General features: G+C 44.2%; 1 protein-coding gene across 1 annotated transcript in view; it reads right to left on the bottom strand.

The window, feature by feature from the left end:
• HS1BP3 (HCLS1 binding protein 3) overlaps positions 1–17,678 on the bottom strand; it is a 52,079-nt gene that overhangs the window by 20,595 nt on the left and 13,806 nt on the right. Inside the window, exons 3-4 of the mRNA XM_075144974.1 lie at positions 16,845–17,052; positions 14,354–14,576 (exon numbers count right to left, since the gene is read on the bottom strand). Of these exons, the coding sequence (XP_075001075.1) occupies positions 14,354–14,576; positions 16,845–17,052 (431 nt within the window). The remainder of the gene's footprint in view (positions 1–14,353; positions 14,577–16,844; positions 17,053–17,678) is intronic.

Raw genomic sequence — 17,678 nt, 5'->3', positions numbered from 1 at the left:
GATGGTACCGAAAGTATCCAATGTTGTGATAAGAATTCTTACAACTAGCAAGTAAAAGCGACAAATGCAAACAGCAACCATTTTGGAGAAGCGATTGGTTTCTTCAACAGTGAAATGGTGAAAAAAGCCAAATAAACACATGAACATATCACTGTAGCTTCTTGTTAGACGTATTTGAACAATTTCTGAAAAAGCACTGAACACATGAATAGTTGATGCCTCATTTCTAGAAGATGCACTCTCGCCTCTAAATCATAGAACCATAGAGTTACAGAATGGTTTGGGTTTGGAAGGGACCTTTGAAGATCACCTAGTCCAACTCCCCTGCCATGGGCAGGGACATCTTTCACTAGATCAGGTTGCTCAAAGGTCCGTCCAGCCTGACCTTGAATACTTCCAATGATGGGGCATCCACAATTTCTCTGGGCAACCTGTTCCAGTGTCTCACCACACTTACCATAAAAAATTTCTTCCTTATGTCCAATTTAAACCTACCCTCTTTCAGTTTAAAACTGTTGCCCCTTGTCCTGTCACTACAGGCCTTGGTAAAGTCAAATCAGCAGGACCTGCAACTGCTTGGTGCCTCCTGACTGTTCCACATCTACTTTGCAAAGGTTTAATTTTGCATTACCTGATCTTTATCTCCTCGCAAACAGAATGCCATCATATCCAGCAGCATCTCCTGCCACCTATGTTTGACAGCCTCCCGGCCTCAGCTGGTGCTCCTCAGGAGCTGTGCTGCTGCCTCCTATGAATTCCCTCCTCACCGCATCCAAAAGCAGAACGGGTACAAGAACACGGACTGTGGGCACAACTCTAGTTTTTATCTGCCTATGAACAGAAAAGCCTCAAATAGATAACATAACAAGAGAGGATGTTTGCATCAAAAAACCTCTGGCCTCTCTAATCCCAGAGGCTCTGTGTAAAACTGTCTGAAAGGTGCCCTTCTTTTTTTCTCCTGGTACCTGCACAGTCCCACCCCCAACCTACGGAAAACGTCTAGTAAAGTATAAGTGATGTTCCAGTCCAAAATTCTGCCTGACATACCTGTCACACCACATCTAGAGAGCTTATGAAAAGCCAGAGAAGGGCTGGTTACCAAGGCAGTGAGCAGATTCCAGCAGTAGCCGAGCAGGATTTGCACTCAGAGGCAGACTGCTTCAAAAGCACCAAGTCTCGACTGCTCCAGGATCCGGCCCAAGGAGGGAAGATGGGGCTGAGCCTGGTTCCCCACTGCCTTCCCTCCCCCACATCTTGCTGTCCACAGAGGTCACTTTCTTCTCTTGGCTGCGCCATGGGTAAAACAAACCTCACCGCAACACAGAGAAGGCTCCACAGGAAATAAAATAGTGAAGGACACAGTGAGACATTGTCAGAACTAAATGATACCGCTGTTGCAGACACAGCCCCGTGCTCCGGCTGCTGCCTCTCCTGCTGATCGCGAGATCAAAACCTCTTCCATAAAAAGAAAACGCAGCTTTCCTGCCTGGAGGTTTCTGGTGTTGTTTTTTTTTTAAGAGAGGTAAGAAAAAATTGCTCTGGGTGGAATATTCCCCAGGCCACGGATATACCTATTGCACAAAGCAATTCCACTTCTGATGTTGCAGACGCTGCTGGAGGCCAGACCGTAGGAACAGTCACACCAGGGAGCACCGGAGACACAAAACTCTCCCTCTTAAGCAAGACACTGGTAGCATGGTAGCGCCTCTGTGATAACATATTTAAGAAGGGGGAAAAAAACACAAACTGTGGCAGAACAGCAGCCAGAGAGAGGAGTGAGAATATGCGAGAGAAACAGCCTGGCAGACGCCAAGGTCAGTGGAGAAGGAGGAGGAGGAGGTGCTCCAGGCGCCGGAGCAGAGATTCCCCTGCAGCCCATGGTGAAGACCATGGTGAGGCAGGCTGTGCCCCTGCAGCCCATGGAGGTTAATGGTGGAGCAGATATCCACCTGCAGCCCCTGGAGGACCCCACGCCAGAGCAGGTGGGTGCCCGAAGGAAGCTGTGCCCCCGTGGGAAGCCCACACTGGAGCAGGCTCCAAGGCAGGACCTGTGGACCCATGGAGAGAGGAGCCCACGCTGGAGCAGGTTTGCTGGCAGGACTTGTGACCCCGTGGGAAGGACTCACATTGGAGAAGTTCGTGGAGGACTGTCTCCCTTGGCAGGGAGCTAGAGCAGGGGAAGAGTGTGAGGACTCCTGCCCCTGAAGAGGAAGGAGCGGCAGAGACAACGTGTGATGAACTGACCGCAACCCCCATTCCCCGTCCCCCTGCACCGCTGGAGGGGGAGAACTCAGGAGTGAAGTTGAGCCCGGGAAGAGGGGAGGGGTGGGGGGAAGGTGTTTTTAAGATTTGGTTTTATTTCTCATTACCCTACTCTGATTTGATTAGTAATAAATTAAATTAATTTTTCCCAAGTTAAGTCTGTTTTGCCCATGACGGTAACGGGTGAATGATCTCTCCCTGTCCTCATCTTGACCCACAAGCCTTTTGTCGTATTTTTCTCCCCCCTGTCCAGCTGAGGGGAGTGACAGAGTGGCTTTGGTGGGACACTGGTGTCCAGCCAGGGTCAACCCACCACACCTGCCTGTGGTCTCTCCAAGGAAGGGAAGGGTTTTGAGGCTGCCTACCTTACCATGACTGGTGGAATTCCACAGCAGAGGTGCCATGAGCCCAGGAAGCAGCACACACACCTACCCTGCTGAACAAGAGGCCTGGGGCAGGACTATATCCATACTATCAAACACTTGGCCTTGGTCTTCCCTTGCTCTGTGTGGTGTCCTGGAATTGTTATTTATTCTGCATCTGATTTTCAGTTCAAAATGCTTGAAATAATGTGAGGGTTGTGCTAGAGCTCTGCAAAGTCATAGCCTGAAACAGAGGGTGCTTATGACATGCTCTGGGCACAGATCAAAGGCACATGGTGGTGTTTGAAGGAGCAAAGCTTGATGAGATACTGCCAGAGGACTGTGTACGGAGACAAACTTGATGCAGTTTTCTCCATGTCACCTTTTGGAAATGGTCCCTGCAAGGGGTCCTGGGTACCAGCCCCTCCCAGGAAGAACAGATAAGCAGAGAGCAGAAAGGAGACTGTCCTTTGCCATGTTGTCCATTTGTCTGTAGGGTTTAAGGATACCTTGGCATCCTTCCTAATATCCATCAGTAGCATGCGTCTTGTAGCGCACAACAGCACCACAATGGCTCCCCTCCCGTGAGCAATGGTGCTGTGCTGCTAACAGCTGGCAAACGACTGGCAGACCAAGCAAGTTCCTCCACAAGATTAAAGGATACGACAGGCTGGGTTACGTCTCCCACCCCCTCCCAAGGGCAACTAAAACAATGCTTTTTGCCAACAGACTGCAACGTTTGGATAGCCCCCTCACAACCTTTCAGAATTCATTCTCTTTGCACCTCTACGTGGCAGGGCATGCCAGCACTCTTCTTTTACAGATCGGGAATGAAACGCGGTCCTGAAAAGCAGAAGTGAGCTGACTGCAGCCTAAACAGGATGTATTTGAAACAAAGCATTGAAACTAATTCCCTTGAGATCTTGGCCAGCAGCTCTGGACCACATGCTTCTCCTTCCCGTTTGAGCATCCCGCATTGTGTGGCACTGCCCCTGTCTCTTGGCAGCACCACTGAACAAATAAAAACATCTCCAGTGAGGTCAGGGCCTGCTGTAACAGCTCCTGAGGGAGGAAGTGAGGGTTAGCCCTCAGGAGCCTCTTAAGAACGCATTCGCTTTTTTTCATATTACAGAAACAGTTGGAGCCATGGCTCTGTCACTCATAGCCAGGATGAGAAAGACGGATGACTTGGGAACAAGTTTCCAGGACAAGACTTATACACAGCAACAGCCTATGCTGGCAGATAACGCATCACACATGAAAAATGAGATGCCTTTAGCAAATGGGTCTAGATAATGTTGTGAGGTGGTTTTGAGGGCATGACACTGTTTTGTGTTTAATGATGCCTTCAAGAACGTCTCGGATGCTATTACAGACAAAAAAGCAATAAAGCAAGGCAGAGATTAGCTTGGAAATCTTCCATCCAAGCCACTCTGACCAGTTTGTGTATTGTGCCAAATAAGTAGCAGTTATTTCAGAAAATCATGGTTCAGAGAACAGACCTCAGAGAATAGCCTATACTAGCAAAAACCCAAGTCAAGATCTCTTCCTAGCCAACTGACACACCCACACGGCTGAACTCTGTTATTCTCCAAAACAGATTGGCTGCACCCGTCCAGTCCTGGGCTAGCTCCTGAGCTTACCCACCATCACCCAAAAGAGTGCTAGCTGATAGGAGCCACAGCACCCAGCTACACTGGCAAATGCTGCAAAATGTCCTTGGTGTTTTATGCTCACAGAGCACCCTTAAGTGCCAGACATACACTCAGCACTGCTTACACCAAGAAAACCCTTGTTACAGGACCCCAACGGCTCCAATTCTGACTCCTAAATGTGCACCTTCTTCAGGCTGTCCTGTTGACGACGAAAAGCCAACATCTATATTACCAAACAAATGTGGTCAGGGCTTGGGCTGAGATAACGGCACACAATGGCTGTCTTGGGAGTTTTTAGCATGCTTCTTGGCATGAATTCGGCCCAAGCTAATTATTGCTTTCCCAAATGATGCCTGGACATAGTTTAGGGATCAGTACAAGCTCAGGGCCCTTACTGTTTTGGACGTGGCCAGCTTGCTCTGGGGAGTGGAAAGATTTAGGTGTTGGACAGGAGCTACTTCATCCTAGTTGGCACAGAGCAAGACTACAGTTCCTGTCCGGTTTTATTTACTAGTTTAGCCACAGTCAGATCACCCTACCACAGCTGCGTATTTCACCGTGATGATAAATCTTACTACCCCTTATGATCTGGACATGACTGGGCATCTCAGGCAATATGGAAAGAAAGGTTTTGAGCCTTATCCAAAATTTATGGAAGGTGATAGAAAGCATTTCTTTCACTTCAGTGACAATTGCCATTAACAATGATCTGAATGCCACATTTCTGTGCAAAACTCTTCCCCAGGCAGACCTATGAAATCAGTTTTATTCCTTTTACCAAAGGGATAATGGAGAGATCTAACTTTTAAGCACTGTACCAAGATGCAACCTGAGAAATTCAAGTGCAGAATGAAGAGCTACTAAGTCCCAGATGTGTGTCGGTCCTTAAGGACATTCCTCCTTTTGCTGGCACTTCAGATGATTCCAGATCTGGCCAACTGCTGCAAGGGGCAGTAGCAAGAGGATGTGATCCCCAGGTGTGTTAATTAGTACCAGCCTGTAGTTACAATGGCTAATTCATGCATTTTTGACAAGGTTTTACAGATTGCTTCCAGAAATGGTTTTCCAAAAGCCAGTTCTTTGATCCTTTGAAACCAAGACAGAAACTTCTGCAGCAGATCCGTGGGGAAAGGGGAACAATGGTTTTATTAAGTCTGCTGAGTTAGGAACTTGACAGCATCAGATGAAAGAAAAAGCAGGTCTCCCATCTCAATTTAAACTGAGCACACATTCACCCCACAGACAGCTTTTTCTAGAGCAAAGAATTGTATTATACTTGGTGAACAGAAAAACAACAGGGCAGTTCTGAATCCATCCCTCATTAGCAGTCTGTCTCATCTACAAGCAGTTCCCCGGGTCTGCCGATTAAAGATTTCCCGTGCCTTGGTGAAAGGAGCAGGCTAATCGATGAGGTAATGCTTTTTTATTCTAATTAGGGACCTGAGTCATCCTATTATTGTAAAGTCCATGAAACAAAACATGTTTAAATCTGCTCAATTACATCATGTTCAATCCTCTTCCAAACCAGAAGTAAAAAAAAAGACACTTTTGATTTGTGTAGTTGTAAATTTATCCTGTACCCCTTCTAAAGCATCTCCTGCCTCCTACGAATCTGTCTCAGTTAACTAAGGACTTGCTTAATACGCCTGCAGAATGGCTCACGGCAGTTTCTGCACGCCTTCATTGCTGTTTAGTTCTGCACTGCTACAAATGACCGCATATTGCTGTTAAACAGGATGGAAAAATGAAAAGCTGAGAGTTCACTCAGAGGACTATGGGAATTATTTGAAAGCTGGTGCCAGCTACTGGCAATGGTATTTCATTCCAGTTTCCTGACACTACTTGGCTCTACGATTCTTCTATATACAGAAAAGTGTATGTAAGTTTTATTGCTTTAATACATTGTAAACAATGAACCAGGTCCATTAAAAATCCCATGACATCTTTCTTAAAAGCAGACATATCTACTTCAGCAAGATGGTCAAATTCCAAGCTGGGTATTTACATTTACATTGGTGCAATTCCCCTTGCATTTCCAGTTGAATTACGTATTCTTCACTTACTGTCTGATGCTGCAATGAAGTGTTGCACTAAGCTATTAAGTCCTTGCTGCATTTTACCCCAGGTGTAGTTACATTTGTGTTCTGCTTGAAAACACTGCTGGATGGCATACACAGCTATAACACTACACAGACTATAGAGTTATTTGCAGTCCTTTGGGTTTAGGATGATGGTATAAACACAAATTTACTATTTATAAAACCCATTAAAGTATATTCAGTGTTCTAATCAGAAAGAAAATGAAGCACATTAAAATAATTACTTAAACTCCTTCCCAAAGGATCCTCATGTTCCAGCTGTGTACGTACTGGAATCACTCAAGCCAGCCATGACAGAAACTCATCACTGAAGTTTAACCAAGGCAATTGCTTCAACATGCAACATAAAACCTGGGGAAACAATGACTGCATAATCTTATGGGACCAAAAATCCAACACTAGACCAGGAAATATGAATGCAGATAAGGACAATGCTGGCACAGGGGAGGACTCTCACAAGTTTTCCTTAGGTCAGGGAAGTGACTATTTCCAGAATAAAAGAAAACACAGAGCAGTCAACTTTAGATCTGTAAGTTATGCATCCACTCCTCTCCAAACCTCTCTGACAGTCTGAGTGCCCTTGCTCTGATCCCAAGGTGCAGTTCTTTCTGACTGCCAGAAGTGGCTTTTGCAATCACCTGCAATCACCTGTCAAATATACTCTCCTGAAAGAGCGCTTATAGATGTAACCTACACGAACTACAAGCCCAGGAGTACCAGAAAATCTCAGTTTTCCTGAATGCACTTACATTCAGTTAGCACCACCACAGAACAGCAATGAGAGAAGAGGGCTGAGTCCTTCACACATCCAACTCGATTCCCCTGGTTGGAAAGTACAGCTAGAAAAGGTTCTCAGTTTCACCACTTGGAGCCACCCAGGCCTTGGTAGAGTCCTCCCAAGAAAAACTTATTCCAAGAGCGATCACTCAGAAGACGCAACACAGAACGAATATGGATGATTCTGTGAGATTCAATAGTTAAATACGGTTTCATTTTCAATTGTTTTCTTTCAGTCACCCTCAACCTTCCGTCTGTGGGGGGACAGCAAGATTTGCAGTAAAGAAACATGTGGGAAGCTGTGCTGAGGAGATGGGATTGGAGGCAGAAGGGAAAGGAAAGCCCATTGCATGGGAATATAACACTCATAAAGCACCTATAAACACAAAAAAAGCCCAGGACAGACAAACTGGAGGGACTGAATTCCTGCAAGGAGAGCATCCACGCCATCCTGCTTTACTCCCTAGCCACTCAGTTAAAACACTTCTATAGGAAAGGCTATAAGATTGCCCCAAAAAACGGTTGAGAGCAGACAATTAATGACAAGTAAGTAAGGCTCGTCCTTTAACTGGATGGGTAATACACACTTTTTGCTGCCTTTTCCTCTTTTTCCTCTTTTTGATGGGGAGGAACACTATACCAGAGACTATGTCCTTGGTTTTCAGAAAAATTTCAACTGTCAGAAATGTTTCAGTAGAAGACCAACGGCGTTGTTTACTGGGATTTTGCAAGTTGCCAATCTGACAGCAGCTGGATTGGAATTGCGACAAATACTTCTGTCACTTGGCAAAGTGATGGTCGAGCATGCCTTGCAACCTAAGCTTGTGACTCAACAACTGACAGAAAATAAAGGTCTGCCTGTTTAAATCTCTGAAGGCTTCACAGCTGTGAGCACAGATACACACACTGCTAGGAACACAAGGCTCGCTCTTTCTTTTCTTGTTCATTGTATTAACTATCTGAATTTCATTAAAGAAAAAACAACCTGTATCTATCTTCCCTCCTCTTTGATGTTTTGACACCTTCACTCTCTCTCAGCTGATCAGGACAGACAGACAAGTGTTTCTACTGCTGTGCATGAATCCTACTGGATTCAGAGAGGGAAGTCATGCATGTACCTGGCTAGACCAAAAGGCAATATGTAATTTATGAGTGGCTGAGGAGTAGGAGGATGCCTGAGGGGTGGCATCCTGAGGAGTGGCAGGAGTACAACCCTGCCAACCAAGGACCAGAAGGCACAGCAGCTGAACACACATTTTGACAAGTTTGTTTCAGACCATCTGTCCAGCAGACAGCAGCCGTGCCGTGACACCACTCCAGCCTGCAGAAATTCTCTTTCTTGGAGGTGAAAATCCACTGGCAAGCACACTGCCCTCCCCTATTACAGCTCTGGGCACTCCATCAACAAAACCACTTGGAAAGATGGTAAATGCAGGACTACCCTTAAGCCGATTTCTGCCTCTTTGTCAGCCATCCTCAGCAGCCCAAGGTTTCTGGCAAAGGAAGAAAGATCAAACATTGCCACTCATTTCTCCCCCAAAGACAAAAGGCTGAGGCCATCCTAGGCTCTTCTGCCACAACAGAGAAGAATAGCAAAGTGAGCACTGGGATGAATAGCTCAGGAGTCAAACTCTAGCCTGGCTGCCATCAAGGGGCTGGGAGATGTGAAGGTGTAGAACGTAACCCAGAAACAACTGCTGGCTCTTGCGCTGATCTTCCTCCTCCTGCAGCCAGCCTGGCTCTCGGGGGCTCTGGCAAGGCCAGGGCTGGCTGCCTGGCTGCTCCTTCCCTGCCAATCTGTGGCTCAAAGCAATTGCCCATTTCATCTGCAGCCAGAAGAGGCCCCGAGTCCTTTAATAATCTCCTTACCAACAAACCCAGCAACGGCAAACCTCTGGCACCAGGGGTGGTTTAGCTTGACCCCTGCAACAACTAGCTACAAGGCTTTTAAAAACTTTTGGCAGCAGGCCCCCAAAAGGTCAGCCCTCACCGGCCCCATCCCTTCCCTAACTGCTGTCAGGAGTTAGCTGCATCTGCGTTTATACACAACAGATGCAAAGCTTCAACCTACCCACGTGCCTTTACTCCTCTGGGAAGGCACAAATTTGGATGAGGAGAAGCCACGAGGGGAAATCCGCTGAAACAATAGCAAAAGTAGAGAGTGGAGACAGAAACTCTCCAGGACTCATGAGGAGACAGAAGAGCTCTTGCCTGGGGAATACCCACCTCTGGGCTCTCTGCAGTTTGCCAGGAAAAACCTAGGGCTGAGGGAGGATATGCTGTCACTGAAAGATTTAGGGAGGCAAAGGAAAAAGGACGGAAGGGAGGAAACTGCATGTGGAGGAAAGGCTCCTGCGAGGGCTGCGGAGAGCTGATGGAGGCAGGAAAGGAAAGCACAGGAAAAGGTGGGTTCTCCCAAGCTGGTGAGCGAATATTACCTCAGAAGTTAATTGCTGCTGAAGAAATGCATGCACGGGGCCGCTGCATGCTTTAACCCATGAAGTAGTCACGCTCCTTTTGCAAAATTGTTGCTGCTTTGTTCAGAGGAGCTGGTTCTGAGTCATTTTAATCAGCTGCTGTCTCAGGTTTATTGGCATAAGCTGAATACAAGTACTAAAGTCAGTTGTTTTAACCATAAAGTGAGAGGAGAGAGATGCTAAAGCTCTTGGTTTCAACCTACAAACAATAAAACTGCATAGTTCATCCACAGAGGGAGAAGACAAAACCCAATTCAGTTACTGTGATGTGTTTTCTAAATTGTTTTAAGATTCACAGCTAGAAATGCCTAACTTGATCCTGCTTGGATCAAGTAAAAAAATCCACAATCGGTTGCCTGAATTCCCACAGAAAGCAAAACCTAAGGAACCCTGAGGGCAAAGTGGGAGCAAACAGAGCAGCAGGCAGAAAGTGTGCAGAGGAGCTCAGGGCCATACAATTTTTTTAATCAACTCCTTCACACCCTGGGCCTGAGCACAGGAGCTCAGTTCAACAATTCAACTGTTAGGACAGTCCCAGGTGCTCCCCTGGCGTGGGACAACTTGCCTTCTCCTAAACCATCCTCATCATTGCCCACGAGGCAGCACAGGGCAGCAGTCATTTCCAGTGGGCATTTTGGATGCAGCAAACGTAATCTGGAGGACAGGGCAATGTAACGGTATAAACACAGCCAAACACTGCCCAGTCAGCCTCAACCAATGCGCCCTGGCACAGCTGAGCTGACTGCTGCTCAGGATTCCTGCTTCACATGTCTCTCTTCACTCCATGCAAATCTGTTCTCAAACCACTGGCAAATTACACCTTTTTCTATTGCAGAATTTTCAGCAGTATCATCAAGAATATCCTAGCTGCGGGTGAAGAGGTCCTCCGTCTTGTGGCTGTCTTCCATGCCTTTCCCTCCACAGGATTAGCTTCTTTCAGATCTAGTATTCTTGCTGCTTTCATTCCTGAAGGCATTCCAGTTGGAGAAACCCCTGCAATTGTGACTAGCCACACAGTAATATTTTGTAATTTACTAGGAAAATCCTTTAGAAGACAGCAGTGTTAAAAGATACTGCACCTCTAAAAACTCAGGTATATTGTCAAAGCGCCATGGTAGCCTACTGAGAACTTAAATATATGGTTCTGCAAACGTTGAGATGGATTTAGAGAAGAGTGATAAAGAGCGGTATTGCGCTCGCTTTGAGGAGAACAATAGAGACAAAAATAAGTCAATGTACCTAATATTGTCCCTGCAATGTGGAGTAAAATACATAGCTGATTTCGCACTTATAAGGAATTAAAACATTTTAACAAAGGGATCTTCTAATATTCATGGCTTACCAGAAAAAAAGAAAAAAAGAGATGCTAACTTTAAAAAAGACAGTTTGGCTATGAGAGCCTTGTGACTTACAAGTCACTGTAAACTCACACTGCCAAGAAAAATGAAATAGAGCTACAAATATGCCACTGCTACAAAAGTGAGTACACTATATTCATTCCCTGCTGCACAGCCGATGTCAAAGGACCATCTTACTCAGTATTAGGACTGCTTGTTCTTACAGGACCTGTATATTCTGCCCAAAGCTGAAAAGTTTTCTACAAACGTCCAGGAAAACTTGCAGAGTAACTGGTGACAACTGGAATAACAATACATCAAACTATTAAGTGAGAAAAAAGAAGATATACCCCTCGAAAACATATTTCAAATGAATTTCAACAATGTACCCCACAAATGTAACCTAATTTTGAGCACTTCTTATTCTAGGAAGAACTAGGCCTGGGGGCAAAAAAAAAAGGAGGAGGGGTGTAAAAAGCTGAAAACTTCATCAGAAATATGTATTGGGGTTTTTGAAATGTCCTTGATTTAGACAAGAAAAAAAGCAGTCTTTCTGTTGTTAAGAATCCCAGACATGGCCCAAGATCACCCTGCTAACACAGAAAGAAAGCTTTTAGGCATGAGAATCATATAGCAGAGAAACACAAAGTTTGCAGACCATCATTACACCCACAAAATCTGAAGAGCAGAATTGGCAAGTGAGTTGCTCACCAGACATGAAAGAGCAACTCAGACACAGCCTTGAATGCGAGGAAGAGAATCAGCACAACTGGGATGTCTCCTCCAGACAAAAGGAACCAGACCATTATGAGCTTCCACCTGGATGACCACCAGCAATACAAAACCAGAAAAAAAGACGCTAGTTTAGCATTTTACCCCTAAGGCCAGTACATTATCTGGTGGTTCAGCAGCACAGCAGCAGTGCTGGGCCAAATCCAAGTCACAGCCTTCTGGCCCAGGAGGAAAAGTTGTTACCAAATGAAGCGTGCTGACAACATATGGAGGCCTGTGCTACTGGAGCAGTTTCATCCTCATCCAGAAAGAAAAAAACCTGTAAGATTATGCCAAACACATGATTCAATTTAGGTCAGAGCTCTGCTGCTCAAAGCACCCTGGCCACCGATACTGCTTGGAATAGACTGGCTTGTTTCAGTGCTGACTTTACATCTTTTCAATGGTTTTTCACAAGGGAAAGGATCGTGCATTTTTTTTTTTAACCTGAATTTACTATGCATTAGGGAGCAGTTTACTACTAAACATATTTATCCAGCCTGCATCACCTACTTTTTTATTCATCCCCACCCCAAAGTAACTTCAAGTACATCTGAAGCACTAAAGCTGTGAGGCCTGCAAGCTCCCTCTTTAAAGCATGTAAGCACCTAACATTTTAATGGGCACACCCTAAAATGGTCACCCAAGAAACGTCCATCCACTGACAGCTAAGCTCCTGCCTTTGGTCTCTTACCTAGACAGCTATTACTAGATGGCATAAAACTGGGATACGATGCTTTTGTCCGATCTGATCTCCATTGGTGTGAATTGAAAATATCTTCCATGCAAGCAGGGTGAGTTACAGAAGAAGAGAGACAATGTAAAATCAGATCCAGGATTCTCATTTCCACTTTCATTTTTCTGCCTCAACACTCTACATGTGAGATTTATAAAAATAATAATAAACACATATGGAATAGCCAACCACTGATTTAGAGTGAAAAACATCTGACTGCATAGCATGTCATGCTGCAGCTCTGTACCAGTAAAGGCCATACTTCCTATATAAATGAAGTTATTCTGATTCAGTAAGAATTCTGTTCTTGAAAGGAATGGAAGCAATAGACTAAATGAGGTTTAAATACCAGATCTTGTCATCCTTGCACTAAAAGACTAAAATAATCAAGACTTTCAAATGCTATGCCAAACTGTGCAGAGCAGAAAAGCAAACTTCTTGCTTGTTTTAGCACAGCAAGTTCTTTACAGCTTATTCTTGTTTTAACTCGGAAAATACAACATTGCATTTGCGAACCCAATAGATCATTTTCCTATCCAAAAAAGGACAGCTTCTTTTGTAAACTTACCAACTAAGGACCACTTTGTGGGAAGTACTGCTTTATCTGACTTCTCAATGTAAATAGTTATTTAACTTTTTTAAACTCTTCTTCAACAAAAGAATAATTTTGATGCTGAGTAATTAAGCATGTGCTTTGTCAAAAGAATAATATTTAAAGTTTTCTGGTGATATGTAAAGGATTAAATATTTCAAGTAAAAAGGACGATATCTGGATATCAACAATTACATATGATTATAATAGCAGGAGCGAAGTCCAAATGGCGCTTCCAGTATTAGTCATTGTAGTTGACCGGACTTAGTGTGGGAGATTCCGGCTTAGAGCCTGGAGTGAAAGATCCCCTTGGAAAGGATTCAAGGTAATTGGGAAATACGAGAGAGGGCTCTGGCTTGTTACTATCAGTTACTGCCTATTGGTATCAAGAAGCCTTTTGAAAGCACTGTCTGGGTCCAAGACAAAGAACATTCAGTAGTGGCTGGTGACTGCGGGTGGCTGAAACAATTCAGTTGAGTCAGTCAGTGGTTACTGAAGATCAAGAACAGCTAAGCCTTTGCTACTTGGGCATCTAAAGCCTGAGACACCCTAAAAAAAGTAGTCACTACTCATGATCCCAGCCACTGAGAAACTAAAGTTGCTTCCAGGCTTCAGTAGTTAGAAAAGTTTTTGGAAATTAAGTGAGAAATTCCACCTTGAAGTGAAGAAAACAACTGCCTGAAAATTATTGGACAGGTAAGCAAACCCAGATACTAACATCAGCAAGCTTTGATTCAGTTGTTTCTCAAGCTCTTATTGCTTATGCCTTAGCGGCATTTAGCATGCGACACCTTCAAATGAGGGAAGAAGGAAAGAAAAGCCTACTTGTGAACATCATGATTGAAATGTTGGCTCTTTTAGCCTTTACGCTGCTGTAACTTTACCTCCTTGCAGACACAAGTGAGCTCAGAAGCAGTTCCAGACACTGTAAACACCAGTGTACTCCAGAGCGGCACATCCAATAGACCCTGGTGACTTTATGTTTTGTGGTGGGACCCTGCAGCATCCAGTAAAGTGCCTACTGTAGCTGACACTGTTATCAAGGCATTCACAACGTCCCTGTCACTTGGATTTCCTGAGGAACGCACTAAAGAGGAACCACAAAGTCTCTTCCCTCTTCTGAGGCACCTCCTTCATGAAATGCAGAGGCCTCTCCTCTGTGAAATTCAGCTGAAAGTGGTCAATGTTATCAAATGTTGGGATGAGGGGACAGTGACATAGAACAGCCTTATTTGTTTAGAAAAATAGGCTAAAAACTAAATAACAAAGACACTACCAGCCATACCTGATTATACCAAGAGGGTCTAAATCTTCTTCATCTTCTTCCTCCTCTTCCTCTTCTTTTTTCTTCCCTTTTTTGGCATTTTCCACTGATGAAAGCTGTGAGATTAAGTCAGGTGTCTTCTCCTCTTTGAAAAAATCCAATGCCTCATTTTCTTCGTCTTCTTCCTCCTTGTCATCAGGAATGTTTTTACCCTTGAAGTCAATTGCACTAGTACATTTTGTTCCTGCAAAATAACGGATGCAAAACTGAGTACACACAATAACAACTGTTTTATTTAATACCTTGCACCTGTTCCTGATGGTTTTGTTTGGGGAATGAAGGACATGATCAGCTTTTGTGAAACTCTCTCAACATTCCTGACTGTCTCTTCTGTCCACTGATGTGTCATTATGTGTCTGATCTGTTTACTGACTTAAAGTAGGTAAGTAGAGAAGGACGGAGGAAATCAACTTTATCTGAGACATAGCAGCGCATGTCTAATGTGCTTATTTATGTTCCTTCTATAGTCAATAGAAACAATAGAACTTCCGCATGGTGATTCATCCCATCCAAATAAAGTTGTCTGAGAAGGAGTTTCCCTCTAAAGTGCCTATTTCTCTCCGCTGTAAGAGAGGAGAGAGAGGCTGTAAATACTCTGCTTAGATGTAGGTAGCTAACTTTCACATAGCTAGGTGAGCTAAAGCCCACTTTTTGTTACTAATTTAATTCATTTGGGCTAAAATTAAGAGCATTGGACAGCATGAAAAAGTTTCACAGCAGCTCTTCAATTTACACTCAAAAATGAAGCCTGAAGTTCTAACTCCCTTCAGTATGCAAGATCCATCCAACTGAGCAAATTCAGCAAACCGAAACATGCGCTTTGACCAAGTCTTCTCACCATACTTGTTATATGGAAAGCCCAGGAGAATGAGGAGAGAACTATTGCTTGCTGTGGAGTCTCTGGATGTTCATGAAAGCAATTTAAAATAATGAGACTAGCTAAAAATAGGCTAGTGAAGACCATGATGGATAAAATTCATGGCTTCATCCTTTTGACTGTTAAAGTAACATGGCATGAGAGACTCATCTTACCCAGCTTTTCATACTTGCCAAATCACTCAGGGCAGACTTAATTGACTAAATGTGGGTGTCTACACTGAGCAAGTGGTCTTATGCTCCCCTTACAGGCAAGAGAGTGCTAGTCAGGGTAGGCAGTGGATGTTAGGATGCTGCTCATCTTATCTCCACAGTCATCTGTGGTTTACCATGTTGATTCTCCCTAAACACTCCTGAATATATCGACTATGTCTCCAGCATCTGTAGGGAAATTGCACACAACTAGCTTGAGGATCTGCAGTGTATGTACTGAATTCCACCTGGTTTGGCAGGGTGAGACTTATATTATTCTAAGGCAGATTTCGATGAACAGGTCACATTACTTGCACACAATCTGTCCACAGTATAAGACAGTCCAGACTAATTCAGCTGTAGACATGTGCACCATGGTTAGGTTAATCAGCATGCAAAGGTTAATCAACATGAATTCTGAATTCTCTGTGCAAGGGGTCCACTTTCAAGAGAACACTGCCAGGGAAAAAAGGAAAATTCAAAACCTTATTAGCAAAAGACTTTTGCCAAATATAATGCAATTTTGTCCCCTTTGACTTTAGGAAGCTGCCAGTCTCACAGAACTTCTAATCTGGCCACAACTGACACTTTTGCAAAATCAGCTGTTCACACATGGTGACTTGCTAGCACCTTGCAACTTCACTTCCTTAAAACTAACGCTACACTAACTCCTGGACAGTACCAGGCTGGAGTATTCCCTGCTCAGCAGCTCTCAGCTGAATTTAGAGCAGAGAGCCCATCTGTTCCATTCATTTGATGACTCCCTGCTATGCCCAAGGAACATAAGAAAGGAATTATATGAATCACTGGAAGAGGCAACAAGAGCTGGACATGAGGCTAAGGAAAATTAAAAAAAAAAAAAAGAGGCTGGAGAATGGGTGTAACTAATAAAAAATCTGCCTTTTATTCAAATCTTTCTCAGGGTCAATAATTTGCTTTAGGACCCTCTTCAGCAAGGCCTAGCAATTTTATTAGGAAGGAAAACCAGACAAAATGTGGAAAAGTTGATCACTAAGGGAGACTCTGCACTGTCCCTTTAGGGTCCATCTCTCCACTGACAATATATGATTATTTAGCCTTCTAAACTTACATGTTCTGAATCACAGCTTAAGTATATGCCTAAGGGAAATCAGAGACAGTGGGATAGATACCTTCAAAGCGAGCATTGTGGTGTCAACACTTCTGAATGAGGCATGCGTCCACTGAGAAAAGGAGAAAACACTAGCAAACATGACTACGCAGCACTGTAGATGCACAAGAGCATATTTTCACTGACAGCCTTTATTCTGGCATTCTCTAGTTTCTGACTACCTGAGCCAAGAACTTAATAATGCTTTTATCAAGCACATTCATGGGAGAGGGGACACTCACATCTTTTAGTTACCTAAAAATTCCAGTAACTCAGGACTCGTTGCTAGATCCTCATCTTTTGAGATGAATTTCATTATGTCATTGAACATAGCTCTTCGTTCACAGATGTCAGCTTCCCCCACGAAGAGAACTTTTCTAGGCAAGAGCGGAAGAGAAGCCTGTGGATATCGTGCCGCCAGTCTCTGGTAGAGCTCCTCTATCTCGCTGTACTTCTTGGAAACCTGCAAGGAAACATGCTGCATGGGAAAGTTTCTTTACAGGTGAGACATGAGCAGCAAGCAGCAGTTTAAGTGCTATGAAACATTAACCCTGGAAGCTGAAGTGGAAAAACATGTATTACCAAGGAGCTTTACATACAGCCTAGTAAAAGCCTGTTATCTACACAGTGAATCCCCAAGCATTGTTGCTGGTCTTCTAATTGTTATTAAAATCCACTCCCTAACGGAATTGAAGTTCATTGCCAGATACCCAGCGTCCGTTTGTTTGACTCATCAACTAATGAAATACTGGGAAGGTCACTGCTCCAGATACTTTTCTCTGACAGCAAAAATCCTTGTCCACTAAAAATGAGCTATACAATGCCCAGCCCTGAGGCCAGGAAGGTATCTGATGGACAAAGCAGCCCAAATCTTTTCACCAAGACCCATTTCTTAGCCCTGGTGGGCTTCAGTACCCTTCCTGTTAGGCTGTTAAGGCCTAAAAAACTGGCATGTTTGCGGCGCTGCAGAGCACCTAATACAGAAACCGGAGGGCAAAGACCTCAGCTGACCCCTGACTATTCAGTTTATCCATGAGAAAATAAAAGCCAACAACTTGGCCATGGCCTATAGGTTCTTATACAGGGAGA

Source organism: Calonectris borealis, chromosome 3 (assembly GCF_964195595.1).
Source record: "Calonectris borealis chromosome 3, bCalBor7.hap1.2, whole genome shotgun sequence".
NCBI lineage: Eukaryota > Metazoa > Chordata > Aves > Procellariiformes > Procellariidae > Calonectris > Calonectris borealis.
Note: the sequence above shows the minus strand (reverse complement) of the source record. Positions and strands in the feature narration are given on the sequence as shown.